Source organism: Rattus norvegicus, chromosome 5 (assembly GCF_036323735.1).
Source record: "Rattus norvegicus strain BN/NHsdMcwi chromosome 5, GRCr8, whole genome shotgun sequence".
Taxonomy (NCBI): domain Eukaryota; kingdom Metazoa; phylum Chordata; class Mammalia; order Rodentia; family Muridae; genus Rattus; species Rattus norvegicus.
Window position 1 is genome coordinate 159,546,872 of NC_086023.1, and position 15,511 is coordinate 159,562,382.

Genomic DNA, 15,511 nt, shown 5'->3' on the forward strand with positions numbered 1-15,511 from the left:
TTCATGTTTACCCAGTGTTATAAAAATCTCAGTTGTTAAAAACACAGGAGGGCTGGAGAGATGGCTCAGTGGTTAGGAGCACTGACTGCTCTTCCAGAGGTCCTGAGTTCAATTCCCAGCAACCACATGGTGGCTCACAGCCATCTGTGGTGAGATCTTGGCGCCCTCTTCTGGCGTACAGGCATATATGCAGGCAGAACACTACATAATAAATACCCTACTGTAAATAAATAAATCTTAAACAGGAGATACTTGTGTTCACAACACCGTAAATTACAGTAGAATTTAGATTTATGTAAACAAAGGTCCAGGGTGGGGAACCCAAATGAACTTCTATTTCAGCAGCAGGTATGGCTTCTCTGCTCAGTCCAGGGGGAACCCACGGGATAAACAGAGGCAACTAGCCCAAGGAGAGAGCCCCATGGCTCCCCCAAACAGCAGAGCCAGAACCTTGAGCTTTAAGGAGGGCCTTGGGTCACGCCAAGAACGTCCGGGTCAGAGCCTCGCTCGGAGGCGCGCTCGCGGAGGCGCGCTCACGGATGAGGACATTCAACTTACACTTCTGCACAGTTTCAGCTCTTTCTCCTGAGCCTCCCTGCGTTCCTTCTGAGCCTCTTCCTTTCTCAGATCTTCTTTCAGCTTTGAACACTGAGGAGAGAAAGGGGCCAGGGCTGGTGGTGTGGAGGTGTCTGAGGGAGGGCGTACCCAGGGCCCCAGCCGGCTCTGAGAGAACTTTGTGCTGTTTCCATCCCACATTCCTGCAGGGGAGACAGCTTGTCTCTGACAGGCACACAGATGCTTCAGGACCTCTGGGTTCCTGCCTCTCTCTCTAAATTTCCTTTCAGAAGCCAGAAATCCAGATCACGAGAAAAACTTGTCTTTGGAGAGCTGGGTGAAAGAGCGTGTGTGTTGCCACTGGGAACTTTGTGTTACTTCAAAGGCTGTGACCACCCAGCGTGGGGAGGGAAATGTACCCTCACGAAGAGGTGCGCTTTGGTTCCAGTTAAGAATGCGTGCTGTTTGATTTTTAACTTTCAATTCCACAAAACTTAGAATAACCTGGGAATACAGTGAGGAATTATCTGTATTAGGTTGGCCCGTGTGCACATCACAGAGGGGATCACTGTGATTTTTAATCGATGTAAGAAGACCCAGCCCATTGTGGGCAGCACCATTCCCTAGGCAAGCAGTCTTGAGCAGTGTGAGGGAGGATAAGCAAACAGGGATCTGTAGGATTATTCTCTTTTTGCACTTGACTATGGACATGATGCTTCAAGTTTCTGCCTTGATGCCCCTCAGAGAAGGACTTTTGGGGGATGGGGGAGGGGTCAGGATATTTTATCTCAGCAACAGAAATGAAACTAGGGCAGAGTGCACTCTGAAGCCAGTGGCTGGATCCCGGCAGCGAATCTGAAGGCTTAAGGACTCCCTCTCCATCTCCTTAGTACGATGGTTTGACTGTGAACTGTTCCCCACTTGCTCGTGTTTGAACACTTGGTCCCCAGCTGGTTGCGCTGTTTTGAAAGATGTAAACTTTCTGGTGGAAATGTGTTACTGGGGATGGGCTTTGACTCACTTCCTGTCTGCTCTCTGCTTCCTGAGAGCTGTGGAGCACCCCAATTTAGTCCTCGTGCTTGCATAGTAGGTAATTTAGTCCTCATGCTTGCATAGTAGGTACTTTACCTCCCCAGCCTCCTACTTTTTTTTTTTTTTTTTTGGAAACAGGCTCGTGTAGCACAGGCTGGCCTTGAACTCTGGATCTTCCTGCCCCAGCCTCCCAAGTGCTTACTTATTATATGAACATAGTGGGTGTGTTTGCTGAGTTAGCCTCTGTACTGTGTTGATTCTGATCCTGGTTCCCACTGCTCTTTAAAAAACCGCAGAGAGGGAGGTGGAGAGATAGCTCAGTGCTTAAGAACACTGGCTGTTCTTCTAGAGGACCCACGTTCAGTTCTCAGTACCCACACAGCAGCTCACAAACACCTTTAACTCCAATTCAAGGGGATCTTGCGCCTTCTTCTGGCCTTCACAGGTGCTGCACTCACAGACACATGCTCATGCACAGGCACACACAATTCAAATGAAAATAAATCTTAAGAAAGAAAAGAAAAGCCATGGGGGAACTCAGATCTTTGTTAGTCTTTCTAGGAGGACATTTCAGGACTCTCCTTATGTCCCTGGACCCCACAATGTGGAAGGAAGGCTGTAGAGTTCAAAGTCAAGGCACAAGAGAAGTGAAGAGGGGTGTGTCACATGACCATTTCCTGAGCCCTGAGGAGATGGCGCCCGGAAACTCACCCTGGAGGTCAGGGCTTCCAGCTGGTACTCCTTCTCCTTGTTCTGGATTCTCAGTTGATTTACCTCCTCCTGCAGCTGCTGAACTTGCTCGTTGCGCGCTGACACGTCTTTCTGTAACGATGTCACCATCCCTGTTTTAAACAAAGTCAGGACAGAGGCCAAAGACACAGTGAGGATCACCACTGCCACTGCTGTCACAGTCAGTCACTGGGGAGACCCCCTGGCACTGAGGAACGTGCATGGTCCAAGGACCCCAGGGGCTGGAATGGGGCTGGGACCAACGTTGTGTGGCTATTTCTTACACGCAGAAACTCTTCCTGGGGAGGACAGACGTTCCTTCTGCAAGTTGCCAGGCTCAGGGTTGGTATCTGACTTTTCTTCCGTCTCTCTCCACCATGGTGGTGGTGTTTGTTTTTGAGATAGGGTTTTTCACAGAGCCCAGAGCACATCAATTACCCAGAATGTCTGGCCAATGAACTCCAGAAATCCTCCGGCCATTGCTTCCCCAGTGCTGACAATGATAAGTGCTGACTTTTTACGTGAGTTCTGGGGATCAAACTTACATCCTCTTGCTTGCATGGTAAGTACTTTCTAACTGAGCTGCTTCCCCAGACCTCTGTTTCAGAATTTTTGACGCTCTTCCCTTTCTCCTAATGCCTCTGTCCTCTTCTGGTCTCTAGATTCATTGCTCTCAGCTTCAAATATCCCATCTAAGTATGGCTACTCAGCATATTTAGGAGACAGTCCCCTGCGGGATCTGGCCCTCTCTTCTCCTCTGACCCCTCATCTGTCTCACAATCCCTCTTTCCCTGAGTTATACTTACCTGTTGCTTCTTCAACAGAGCTAGGTGATTCCTTCCCCAGGACCTTTGCACGTGCTTGCTGCTCGCAGAACACCATTCCTAGAGGGCGCCTTCTGTTTGCGCATGTGATATCCCTGTCCTAACTCCTCAATCCCTTCACTACCATGTTGCCCCATTTTACTGTCTTTACAGCATTGCTGTCCCTCAGACACGCTTGACTACTTACCTGTCTGCCTGTCATATGGATGGATCCAGGCTAAGTAACCTCTGTGGCTAGCAAGATGGACCATGATTAACTGTCCCCCTCCCACAGTCTTTGGCGTTGAACTACCTCAGTTGATCAGTTAGCAAATTGTTTTCACTAAGGGCCAGGAGCACTCAAGGAAATGGTTCTCAGGACTACAGTCCACTCAGTGTCCTTGTCCTCCCTGGTGAGATGGGCTCTAGCTAAGGGTTGGCATTCACTCAAACATTGACTATGGAGGTAGTGCCTGTGCTAAAGCTGGCTGGTGAGCTCACTTCTGGGGAAGATGCCAGAGGCATGTCCTGAGGGTTGCTGAGAACTCTGAGGCTCTGTCCAAGCTCAGAGAGCAAAGTGTGGCAATCGATTGGTGATGTCTGCTCAGGCCACAGGAGTGGGTGGTGAAGTTAGTGCCTCCTAAGCCTGACTCCAGAAGAGCTCACCTGATGTGATGGCCTGGTCTCTCTTTAAGTTCTCGCCCTCGTTCTTCAGGGATTCGATTTCCGTGTTGCGCTCCGCCAGGGTCTGACTCAGCACCTGGCTATAGCCTTTTTGAAGAGCATTGATCTGTGGGAGGAAGGAGCACAAAGTCAGAGGGCAACAGCCCAGCTCCAAGACACATGAGTATTTCTCAAATCTGTGCAGAGATCATCACATGATCTTGTCTTGCTGATGACAAAGGTATAGAGGCCCAGCTGCCCAGGGATACCTTTCCCCTTAATGGGCTCCTCCTGTCTTTGGAACTCACAGCCATAAGTAGACCAGCCCTGGGGTTTTTCATCAGGCATCACAGCTAGTTGTCAAGCGGAGTTCAAGAGAGTGATACAGGCTGTAACCTTTTCCTTGTGTAGGGAACAGTGCGCATGTGGAGCTCAAAGGACAATATTTAGGACTTGGCACTCTCCTTTCATCCTATAGGCCCCAGTGATTGAACTCAGGGAGTTAAGGTTTGGGGGCAAGTTCCTTTGCTGTCCCATGACATCATCATTACAATCATCACCACCACCACCACCACCCATCACCATCATCACTATCATCATCACCATCATCATCACCACCACCACCATCAGCAGCATCACCATCACCATCACCATCATCACCATCACCATCATGATCATTTTGTGTTTTTTTATAGTGTAGTTCTTACACATGAATTTGTCAGTGACAGTATTGAATTGCAATGTCAGAAGGCTGGACTCATCTGCCAGTGCCTCAGACACATTCTCGATGCTGGCTCCTTCTGGAGAGCCTCACAGCACTCTGATGGATGTCCCCATACAGTTCTCGCTTTGCACGTGAGGAAATCAAGAACAGGAGAGCCGGGCTTACCAGCTTAGGGCCTTGGGGATGGCTTGGGGTAGAGCTTCACCCAAGCCCTGCCTCAGGTATCTGGCTCCCATCACAAGGCTGAAGGAGCTGATGTCAGAAGCTGGAGTCTGGGCACTGGAGAGTTGTCACTGTTGGTAAAGAGCCTACTATGCAAGCATGAGGACCTGAGTTCAGATCTCCAGCACCCGTGTCACAAAGCCTGGTAGAATGGCACGTGCCGGTAACTGCAGCCCTGGGGACTGGGGACGGGTGGTCCGTGAAGCTCACTGGCCAGTCAGTTTAGCTGGACCACGACCTTCAGGATCATTAAGAGATCCTGTCAAAAAATGAAAGTGGAGCGCGACTGAGAAAAGACACCTAAGATGGGTGCAGTGGTACACACCTTTAACCCCAACTTCGAGGTCACCCTTGTCTATAAAAGATGTTCTAGGACGCTATACAGAGAAACCCTGTCTTGAGAAATCAGACTGGGGATGGATGGGTGTACCTGGCTTCAACCTCTGGCCTTTATGTGTACACACCTGAATGCACACACAGACACGTGCACACCCCGACATTAGCATCTCCCCCCCCACACACACACAGATAACATGCTGGAATCTATCCTGTGTGGCCTGTCTTTTTGGGGGAATGTCTGCCACATCTGGTCCCTGCCATGTCCAGGTTATGCAGGCATAAGACCTGGGTCCTGCACTGTACAGAAATTAACAGCCATATTGGTCTAGAAATGTTGAACTTAAGTTTTTTCCATTTGTACAGGGGTAACACACTGTATTAAATATGTAAGGTCTTATATACGTGGGTTTGATTACAAAAACTAATAAAGTATTCTCTAAATTAAAGAAAAAAAAAGACCTGGGTCCTGTCTTAGGGCTGTTTTTTGTTTGTTTGTTTGTTTGTTTGTTTGTTTTGTTTTATTTTGTTTTTTTTCAAGACAGGCTTTCTTTATTCCCTATGTAGCTCTGGCTGGCCTAGAACTTGGTAGGTAGTCCGTGGTGGCCTCAAACTCACAGAGATCCTCTGCCTCTCTGCGCCTCTCTGCCTCTGCCTCTCTGCCTCTGCCTCTCTGCCTCTGCCTCTGCCTCTGCCTCTGCCTCTGCCTCTGCCTCTGCCTCTGCCTCTGCCTCTGCCTCTCTGCATTGGCCTCTCTCACATACTGGGAGAAAAGGTGTGCCACTATGCCATGCCTAGTCCTGTCTCAGCTTTTAATTCTGTTAGCATGGTCATGCTAGCTCTGACTTTACAGGGCTGCAAAGAGATTTTATAAGCTAACAGACTCAAGTGCTCAGACAATGCCTGGTGCACCACATAAAGATATTAGCTACGATTCCGTGATTATCCTGCGTTATCTTCGGCTGCGTTGAGGGAAGGAAGGCAGACTATGAATATTTTTGTATGTGCCTGTGAATTTTGTCCAAACAAACTTAACTACCTGGTGACTGCTGACTGTCATACCCTGTCACAGGCTTGGCATAAAAAAGACAAAGGGTAGGCCATGCCCCACCCAGATAATTAAGAAACACACACAGACACAGACAGAGATAGACACACACACACAGACACAGTCACACACACACACACACACAGACAGTCACACAGACAGTCACACAGACACACATAGACACACACACAGACACAGTCACAAACACAGACACACACACAGATACAGTCACACAGGCACATACAGATACACACAGTCACACACAGACACACACAGATACAGCCACACAGATACACATAGATACACACACAGACACAGTCACACAGACACACATAGACACACACAGACAGTTACACAGACACACATAGACACACACACAGACACAGTCACAAACACAGACACACACACAGATACAGTCACACAGATACAGTCACACAGGCACACACAGATACACACAGTCACACACAGACACACACAGATACAGTCACACAGATACACATAGATACACACAGTCACAGACACACACAGACACACACACAGACACAGTCACACACACACAGACATTCACACAGACACACAGACACACACACAGACACAGTCACAACACACACACAGACATACACACAGACACACACAGACACACACAGACAGTCACACAGACAGTCACACAGACACACATAGACACACACACAGACACAGTCACAAACACAGACACACACACAGATACAGTCACACAGGCACACACAGACACACATAGACACATACAGACACAGTCACACACACAGAGATACATATAGACACACACACAGACACAGACACACATGCTTGTGCACACAGGCACACACAGACACACATAGACACATACAGACACAGTCACACACACAGAGATACATATAGACACACACACAGACACAGACACACATGCTTGTGCACACAGGCACAGCACATGCATACACACCACACCACTAGATGGCGCACACAGGCCTGTGTTGGGCTTCCCTCTGACTCTGAGTAGAAATCTTTGGTTGAATCAACAAAGGAATTTTATTCAGCCATAAAGAAAAATGAAATGGATGGATCTGGAAAATCTTCTATTAAGTGAGAGCTTAGCTTGTTCCCAGAAAGACAAACAGCAAGGCTCATCTCTCGTGTGTGGGTTGTAGCTTCTAACACACACACACACACACACACACACACACACACACACACTCCATCTCTGTGGGGTTGGTGGAGGGCAAATGCCAGGAAACCAGGGAGGGGACACGAGAGAGGAAAGATTACTTCCAGCAGGAAATGACTATGTAATTAAAGCTCAGCGAATGTTAACTGCACTTCATTTAAACCCCCAAAAGTCATGATTGGTTAGATTAGACCAATCACGGAAGCCCTGCGTTTCTCATTAGGCTGTTCAAACTCACTTCCTCAGAGTAAACAGACCACAGACAACATCCGGTATTGTTTCTTCACGGTTTTTTACACTTTTAACGATTTCCAATGTGTTTGGATTTTATTTGGGTCTTGATGTCTTTTACATGTTGTTAATTCTTATTATATACATTTAAATCTACTTCACTGGTTCTTATTATGTAAACTGAAATCTTCTAATAAAACTTTTAAATAATGAAAATAAAACCTAGGAAGGGTAAATGTCAGTGTGTGTGTATGCGTGTGTGTGAGTGTGTGTGAGTGTATATGTGTGTAAGAGGTGTATATGTGTGTATGGGTGTGTGTGTGAGTGTGCGTGTGTGAGAGTGTATATGTGTGTTTGCGTGAGTGTGTATGTGCATGAGTGTACATGTGTGTGTGAGTGTGTGTGTGTGTGTTGAGTGCACAGGCTGTGCCCCTCACCATCCTCAGAGCCACACACCTGAACATTTGGATGAAGAAAGCTCATCTTTCCCTGCTTGCTGTAACTAAAATGCTTCTAGGGGCTGCAGGGACGGCTCAGTGGTCAAGAATGCTTGCTGCTCAAGCATTAAGATCTGAGTTCGGATCCCAGCACACACATAACTAAACAATATTGTCAGCATACAAGGCTGTAAGCCCACCCCATTGGGGACAGAGACAGCGAGGTTTCCAGGGCTTGCTGGCTGCTAGCCTAGCTTCAGGCTCACAGAGAGACCCTGTCTCAGGGGAACGAGACGGACAGGTGCACGCACCCACTCACATGTGCAGGCATATGCTACACACGTTCAGAAACAAAAATAAAAGCAAACATTTCTAGTTTCTAGCCTAAATCTTTCTTGCGCAGACAGAAAATATTTCAATCAAGCACCCCGCTCTAAGGTCTCAAATTGCAAACAGTTTTCAGCCTTCTTCACAGCCTTCATTACCTAAATAAATATCCAGATTGTCTGTCGTTGGCGCAAACCCCGGGATGTTTATTGCCTGGTTAGGCTGTGTAATAAAATGGGCATTGGATCATAAGGAAGCTAACAGTGCTGGGAAGAATGATTGCTTAGAGGTAATAACTGCCCGCTAATTAGCTCAGGCGGGAGGTGAGCGTGTTCTAGTGGTATGGTGGCGGATGGAAAAGCTTTGAGAGCAAATCGTTAGGTACATGCTTTCGGGGGACCCTCGATAGCACATACAGTAACCAGAGCCATTAATCAAATCGTTAGGTACATGCTTTCGGGGGACCCTCGATAGCACATACAGTAACCAGAGCCATTAATCAATCTGCAGTCCAGATTATACTTCCGCCCGAGGGTTCTGCTGGCAATAAAATGGTTTAGAGACTAAAACGAGAGCCGCTTGGATTTAAATCTGCCGCATCTTTGAGTTCAGACACGCGTGACAAACTACCAGACAATGATGGCTTTGGGAAGAGAGGGCTTTTTTTGGGGGGGGAGCTCTCAGTCCATCCTGGAAGCAGGAGCTCTAGTGAGGCAGCTGGTTATATGGTCACATCTGCCATTAGGAAGCAGAGAGCAATGAATGCTGGCTTTTTCCTTTCCATTCAGTCCAGGAAACCAGCATAGGGGATGGTTCTGCCCACAGTGAGGGCGGGTCTTCCTGTCTAGATAGAGCCTCACAGGCAGGCCTGTTGTTCCTTGAACTCCACATGTGTGTTGTAGTGCGCGTGTACACACACACACACACACACACACACACACACACACACACACTCACATGCACACACAAATAAAAACTGAAACAAAACACACCTTTCAATTGTAACTGAATGTTTAGTAAGTGAGCATGGTTGTATCTAAATTGTTCTGAAGTGAAAAAAAAAATCATTCCCAGATGTTACTAGTTACTTGAACTCAAGTTGTGACCTGCTGCCATGGAGTCAAAGACAGGTGAGTATCTGTCGTCCTTTGGTCTCTCCTCTGTCCCCTCTTCTCCCCTCCCCTCCCCCTCCCTCCCTCCCTCCCTCCCTCTCTCTCTCTCTCTCTCTCTCTGGTCCTAGAACTTGCTCTGTAGACCAGGCTTACTTTGATCCCAGAGATCTGCCTGCCTCTGCCTCCTGAGTGCTGGGATTAAAGGTGCGCGCCATCACCGCCCAGCCCTAGTTTGATTTCTTTGGCTGTAATAAACACCCGTGCCTTACTTTTCAGGAGCCATCAACCATGTTCCTTTGATACAGGATTTTTCACTGGGACCTGGCTTGCCTCTTTGGATAGACAACAGACTGGCTGGCTGAGAAGCCCTGAGGCCTCTACCCGACCAGTGCTGGCATTACAAGTATGCCCACCACACCTTGCCTATTTTAAATGGTCTCCATTAGAAAACGTTTTTCGGAATTTCTACTCATATCATCCCTACCTCTCCCTTCCCCTTTGACTCCTCCCATATCCCATTTCCTCTCAAATTTATGACTTCTTTATTTTACACAAGATACACATATATTATATACGATTAATTATTGCCACATACATGCATTATATTATACATACTAAACATTATTGTTATATAGATACACACCCACATATACATACATACACACATACACACACATACACACAAACACATATACATACACATGTATACACATGTATACATACACACACAAACACATACACATACATACACACATACACACACAAACACACATACACACATATACATATACACACAAACACATATACATGTACACACACATATATACACACAAACACATACATGTACACATATATACACAAACACATATATACACAAACATATACATACACACATACATATACACACATACACACATAAACACATAACACACATATACACATACATACACACATATACATGTACACATACACATATATACACACAAACACATATATACACAAACATATACATACACACATACATATACACACAATACACACATACATATAAACACATACATGCACATTCACGTGAACACGCATCCTGATGACTCTACTTGGTGTTGCTCACAGGCACGCTAAGGGGACTGTTCAGGGCTGACCACTTGGGACTAGATAACCTATCAGCGAGTTCGTCTCTGGAAAAGACTGATTCTCCCGCCCACAGCAGCCACTGAGTGCCTGTAGCTCTTCATCCAGGGGTGGGGCCTTGTGAGTCCCCAACCCTTTTGCATGCCTTGCTTTTTTACAGGGGACCGAGCTCAGGTCCTTGCACTTGGGGAGCGAGTACTTTAACAGCTGAGCTGTCTCCTGGGCCCAACTGCTGTTTTTATAAACAGGAATTTGGATCTAGTTTCCAGACCAGAAGCTGCCTGTAAATGGAGGCCTTTCAAGCGAGGAGTTTACGTTCAATGGCACTGCCCATGATGAAGCCGGCTGCCACCTTCAGGGCTTGAGGAGGAGTCGGGAGTTGGAGGAGCTGGGCTAACTGTCTGTGGCTCTTTCTGGCTGGGGCGGCCAGGGGTGTGACAGGCAGTCATTAAGGCAAGGAGGCCATGCTGGGATAGGACTGAGAAGCTGGGAGAGAGTGTGGGAGAAAGCCGGCAGGGCAGATGCTAGTCTGCAGCGCCCGCCACCTCCGGCAAGCTGCAAGATCCAGGCAGCTCCTGGGCATCTCTGGGACTCCCACGGTCTCTCTGTGGGGTGTGTCAGAGGACTGTGATAGAGCTGAAGAACATCCTCCAAGGCCCGGCACATGCCACACTGGGAAACTGGACCCCTGATGGCCTTCTGTCCGTACACTCTGTGATGCCCCAGATGTCCTCTTCCAGCTGCCCCCACCTGGGCCCAGGCTCCACTCTGATTGTGGTGTCTCTACGCTTTGATAAACGTGTCCCCAAAGTCCTACCTGGCTTTTCATGCTCTCAATCTCCTTCTGCCTGTGATCGTCCCCTTCATCCAGGTCCTGGAACCGGGGGTCACACCTGTTGCTCTGCCTGGCGGCGGCAACAACTGCAGCCATCTCAGACAACCTTTGACTCAGGTCGGCAATCTCAGCCTGCAGGTTCATGATCACCGCGTCTTTATATTTGGACTCCATTTCAAAGTCAGAGAGCCGGTTAATCTCTCTCCCCAGTAGCAGGATGATATCGTCCTGTGTGGGGGACAGGAGGGAGGCTTAGTAGCAGTGGGTGTGGATGGTAAGCTAGGCCTGTTTCTATCCTCTGGCGGGAGCAGGGGAGAGGGCAGGCAGGAGGGCGAGGAGGCACCTGCTGACCACCGGATCTCTTGGAAGGTCCTGGGGAGACTGGAGTTGGGTTCGAACCACCTGTCTGTACTAAGATGCTTATAATGGAGCCTCCCAGGTGCAGAAACTTTTTTTTTTTTACCCAGAAAAAAATTTTTTCATGTGGTAAATCCTCTGGGAATGTCAGCAGACATTCTGCGCATTCCCTTACGAGGCCCACGTCCAGGACGTTGGGGACCCAGCACAGGTAATTAGAATGGGATTCAATCCTAATGCATTCTGATGATCACAGGGCGTTATTAACAATAGTTTGTATGTATTCTGAAGGGGTCATTTCTTTCTTTCTTCTCTTATGGAATTCTGTTTCCCCCTGGAAGCCCCCATGAAAATGTGCTCATGGAAGAAGTCAGGAAACAGAACACTGAATGCAGCCATGGCGGCTTGTGAACACTGGGGTAGGTGGGGGAACTGTGGGCGGAGTTCCTCACTAGGAAAACACAGTAACCAAAGAGACTTGTTTCTCCAAAGCCCGATAAGGTACCCTGAACCACTCAGAATGATGGAGAGACCGGAAAAACAGAATTCTAGCCGCGTGCCCGGGGAACAGATGGTGTCACAGGCATGAGGGAGCCCACTGGCATCACCAAGTGTCTTTCTCTGGGTCTTTGTGACTGTTTATGTCACAGCTCTTCCAGCAGACAGGAAGGAACTGTTGTTCCGCATCCTCAGCCTGTTCCCCTGCCTCATCCAAAGTGAGCCGCTCGGGGCCTCCACACTCAACTCAGAACTGGTTAGCTTTTGTGCCGCAAAGATTCACTGAGCACCTTCCGTGTGCTGGGCTCTGCACTGGATATAAACAAGCCTTCAGGTACGGTGTCCTGCAATGGCTTCTGTCTTTCTGGTGCCGTCCCTGGTCTCTATGCCCTGCTTAAGGGAATGTCATCGCTCCTTCTGTGTGGCTTGGGTAGGAGTGAATGTCAGTCAAGTAGCTCACTTCCTCTCCTTCCTGCTTCTGTCCCTGTGACCCAGGCTGACCGACCGAGTTTTCTCAGTGCCCCTGAGTGTGGATTTGGGGTGAGGGCATGGGTCCCGCTTCTCTTTGGATCGTGGACTTTAAGTATAGAGAGCTTGACTGTAACGATCCTGCCCAGCACAGGGAGCTTAGCCTGCTGGGGAATGTCAAACTGCAAGAAAGACAAGGAGTAGAACAGGCAACAGGGACATTCCAATGACGTCACTGAAGATCCTGGACGCAGCCAGGCCTGAAGCTTGACAGCCTTTCACCGTCCAGTAAGATTAGCCAGTGAACATTTTCCACCGCTATCGTTGGCTATCACTTGTCCTTGAAGGTGTCTTGGGAAATCAGGGCGTAAAAGGCTCAAAAGAGCAAAACTGATTTGGTTTTCATTTTCTTCCCACCTTAGTGGGAGTCACGATGGCGGCGGATCAAATGTGACAAATACTTGGTGGCTTTTGTCACTGAGTGGTATCAATTTCTACCGTCCACCAAGTCCACCAGCCTGTGGCTCCAGTGGAGTGGACGGAAGCTGGCAGAGGTGGTACAGCGTGAGCTCTGGGCAGGCTGTCAAGATGCCATTGCGTCTGCCCTGAGGACCTGGGGGCTGCTTTGCTGGGGACAGCCTACAGGCAGGGATCTTGCCTTTTCCCTCACCTGGGGGAAACCTACGGCTGCTAGCACCTGAGAGCATCAGCCCACAGCACTCCAAGTTGATGGCAGTTGTGTGTAAGTTGTGAGGCACCCGCAGAGGTCCCAAGTCAAGTCATGGAGGCAAGGGAATGGCGGGTGGCTGTTTTAGCCACTACAGTTTGGGGTGACTTGCTGCAGGGTGACAGACAGGTGGCTTCTCATCATACCACAGCACCTCATGGTTTGGTCTAAGGACACCAACCTCAGAACTGCCTCCTGGCCCTAATGTCGACACTCTTAAGACAGTGATCCCAAGCGTCAAAGGACCCAGTGTTCCTACAAGAACTTCTTGGGCAGGGTTGGGGATTTAGCTCAGTGGTAGAGCGCTTGCCTAGGAAGCGCAAGGCCCTGGGTTCGGTCCCCAGCTCCGAAAAAAAGAACCAAAAAAAAAAAAAAAAAAAAGAACTTCTTGGGCTCAGACCTCAGTCTGTAACGAAAGTGAGGCATTTATTGGGCTGTAGTTTGGGTCTTATGTAGCCGAGGCTGGCCTTGAGCTTACTATATAGCTCAGGATGACCTTGAGCCTTTCATCCTCCTGCCTCCACCTCGGAGTGCTGGGATCACAGGCCTGTGTGTCACCTGCCTGGTTTATGCAGTGTTTGGGGCCAAAGCCAGGACCTCGTGCACCACGTGGTGGGCAAGCATGCTACCACCTGAGCCATACCTGCCTGTTCAGGGTCTCCTTTCTGTTTTCAAGCTGTGGCTGGATAGGGAGTGGTCAGTGTCTGGGGTAGCCTGTGCTGAATCCCTTTAGGGTTCAGCCTCTGACCCCTCTGCTCCACGTCTCTAACAGCATCGCCTTGGCTCTCCTGTCTTTTACCTCAGCTCCCCTTTCCGCCCACAGCTGTTGTGTATTTTCCCCACCACTGTGCCATCACTCGGGGTTGAGCCGGTGTGGGGGAGAGAGGCACCGGACCTGGGTGCCGATTCCATTCTACTTTTTACGCTGTGCGAACCTGGGCACGCCAGCCAACCTCTTTGAGCTGAAGTTTCTTCCTCAGTAAAGTGGAGGTGATGGGATCTGTTCTGAAGCCTTCAGAGATGAGAGGAGCTGATGAGTGTTGAGTTAGGGGCTCAGCCTGGCTCACAGGAAATGCTCAACGAACTGTCCGTGAGGCTGTTATTGTCTAGGACACGTCAATTGAGTCAGTGGTCCCTTGGATGTAGGACACAGAGGAGAGGTGACGAGGTTCCGTGGCCTCTGACTGCTAGGGCCCTGTGGACCCCCAGCCCCACCTCACCTTGTCTTGCTGGCCTAGGTCCTGGTCCATGAAGATCTCGGGGGGAGGTACTATCCCGGCGAGTCCCTCGGTCAAGCCTTGCTCTGACATCTCCATGGCGCTGGCCCACACTGCAGGACATCCACAGAGAACAGGGTGCTGTGTTCCCCAGCTTGAAGGTCCCCACACCCTGAGCTATTCATGGTTTTCCCTCAAAAGTCATACTACATCACCATCACCACCACCATCACCATCATCACTAAATTGAGTCTCACTATGTAGCTCTCCCTGGCTTGGAATTCTCTATGAAGACCAGGCTGGCCTCAAACGCACAGAGTTCCACCCATCTCTAACTCCAAAGTGCTGGGATTGGGGGCATGGGTCACCATGCCCAGTCTTTAGTTTTTTAACTTGTGTTTGTTTGTATGCCTGTGTGTTCCCATGTACATGCTTGTGAGAAGGCGTGTGAGTGTGTGTGCGTGTGTATGCCGAGGCCAGAGGCTGACATCACATGTGCTCCTCCCTCACTGACCATCTTACTTTTTGTCGGGGTCTCACTGAACACAGAGCATACGGTTTTGGGTATACTGACTGTCGGAAGCTCCGGCCATCCCCTTGTCTGCCTCCCCGTGGCTGTGATTACATATGCACACTGCCCTGCTTTTCACAGGTTCTGGGGACCTGAACTCGGGTCTTCACGCTTTGGCTGCAGCCACTTTATCCACCAGGTCCTGTTCCCAGATGTTTCTCTGACTTAAAAAGTTCAGAGCCATGTGTATGCAGCGACATGGCTGAGGAAGGACTGGCCGGGAGAGCAGCCAGCTCACCTCTCTTCCTCACTGCTCTGTGGCCTGCCGATCACTGATGCACCTTTCTCTGCTGCACCAGGATCTGGCG

General features: G+C 49.1%; 1 protein-coding gene across 12 annotated transcripts in view; it reads right to left on the minus strand.

Annotated features, from left to right (window-relative positions):
• Positions 1-15,511, minus strand: part of Fhad1 (forkhead associated phosphopeptide binding domain 1) — a 119,345-nt gene that overhangs the window by 72,761 nt on the left and 31,073 nt on the right. For all 12 annotated transcript variants that reach the window (XM_039110639.2, XM_063288294.1, XM_039110637.2 and 9 more), the window contains 5 exons: positions 14,636-14,745; positions 11,348-11,593; positions 3,786-3,909; positions 2,299-2,429; positions 559-648 (listed from right to left, as the gene is read on the minus strand). In XM_039110639.2, the coding sequence (XP_038966567.1) occupies positions 559-648; positions 2,299-2,429; positions 3,786-3,909; positions 11,348-11,593; positions 14,636-14,745 (701 nt within the window). The remainder of the gene's footprint in view (positions 1-558; positions 649-2,298; positions 2,430-3,785; positions 3,910-11,347; positions 11,594-14,635; positions 14,746-15,511) is intronic.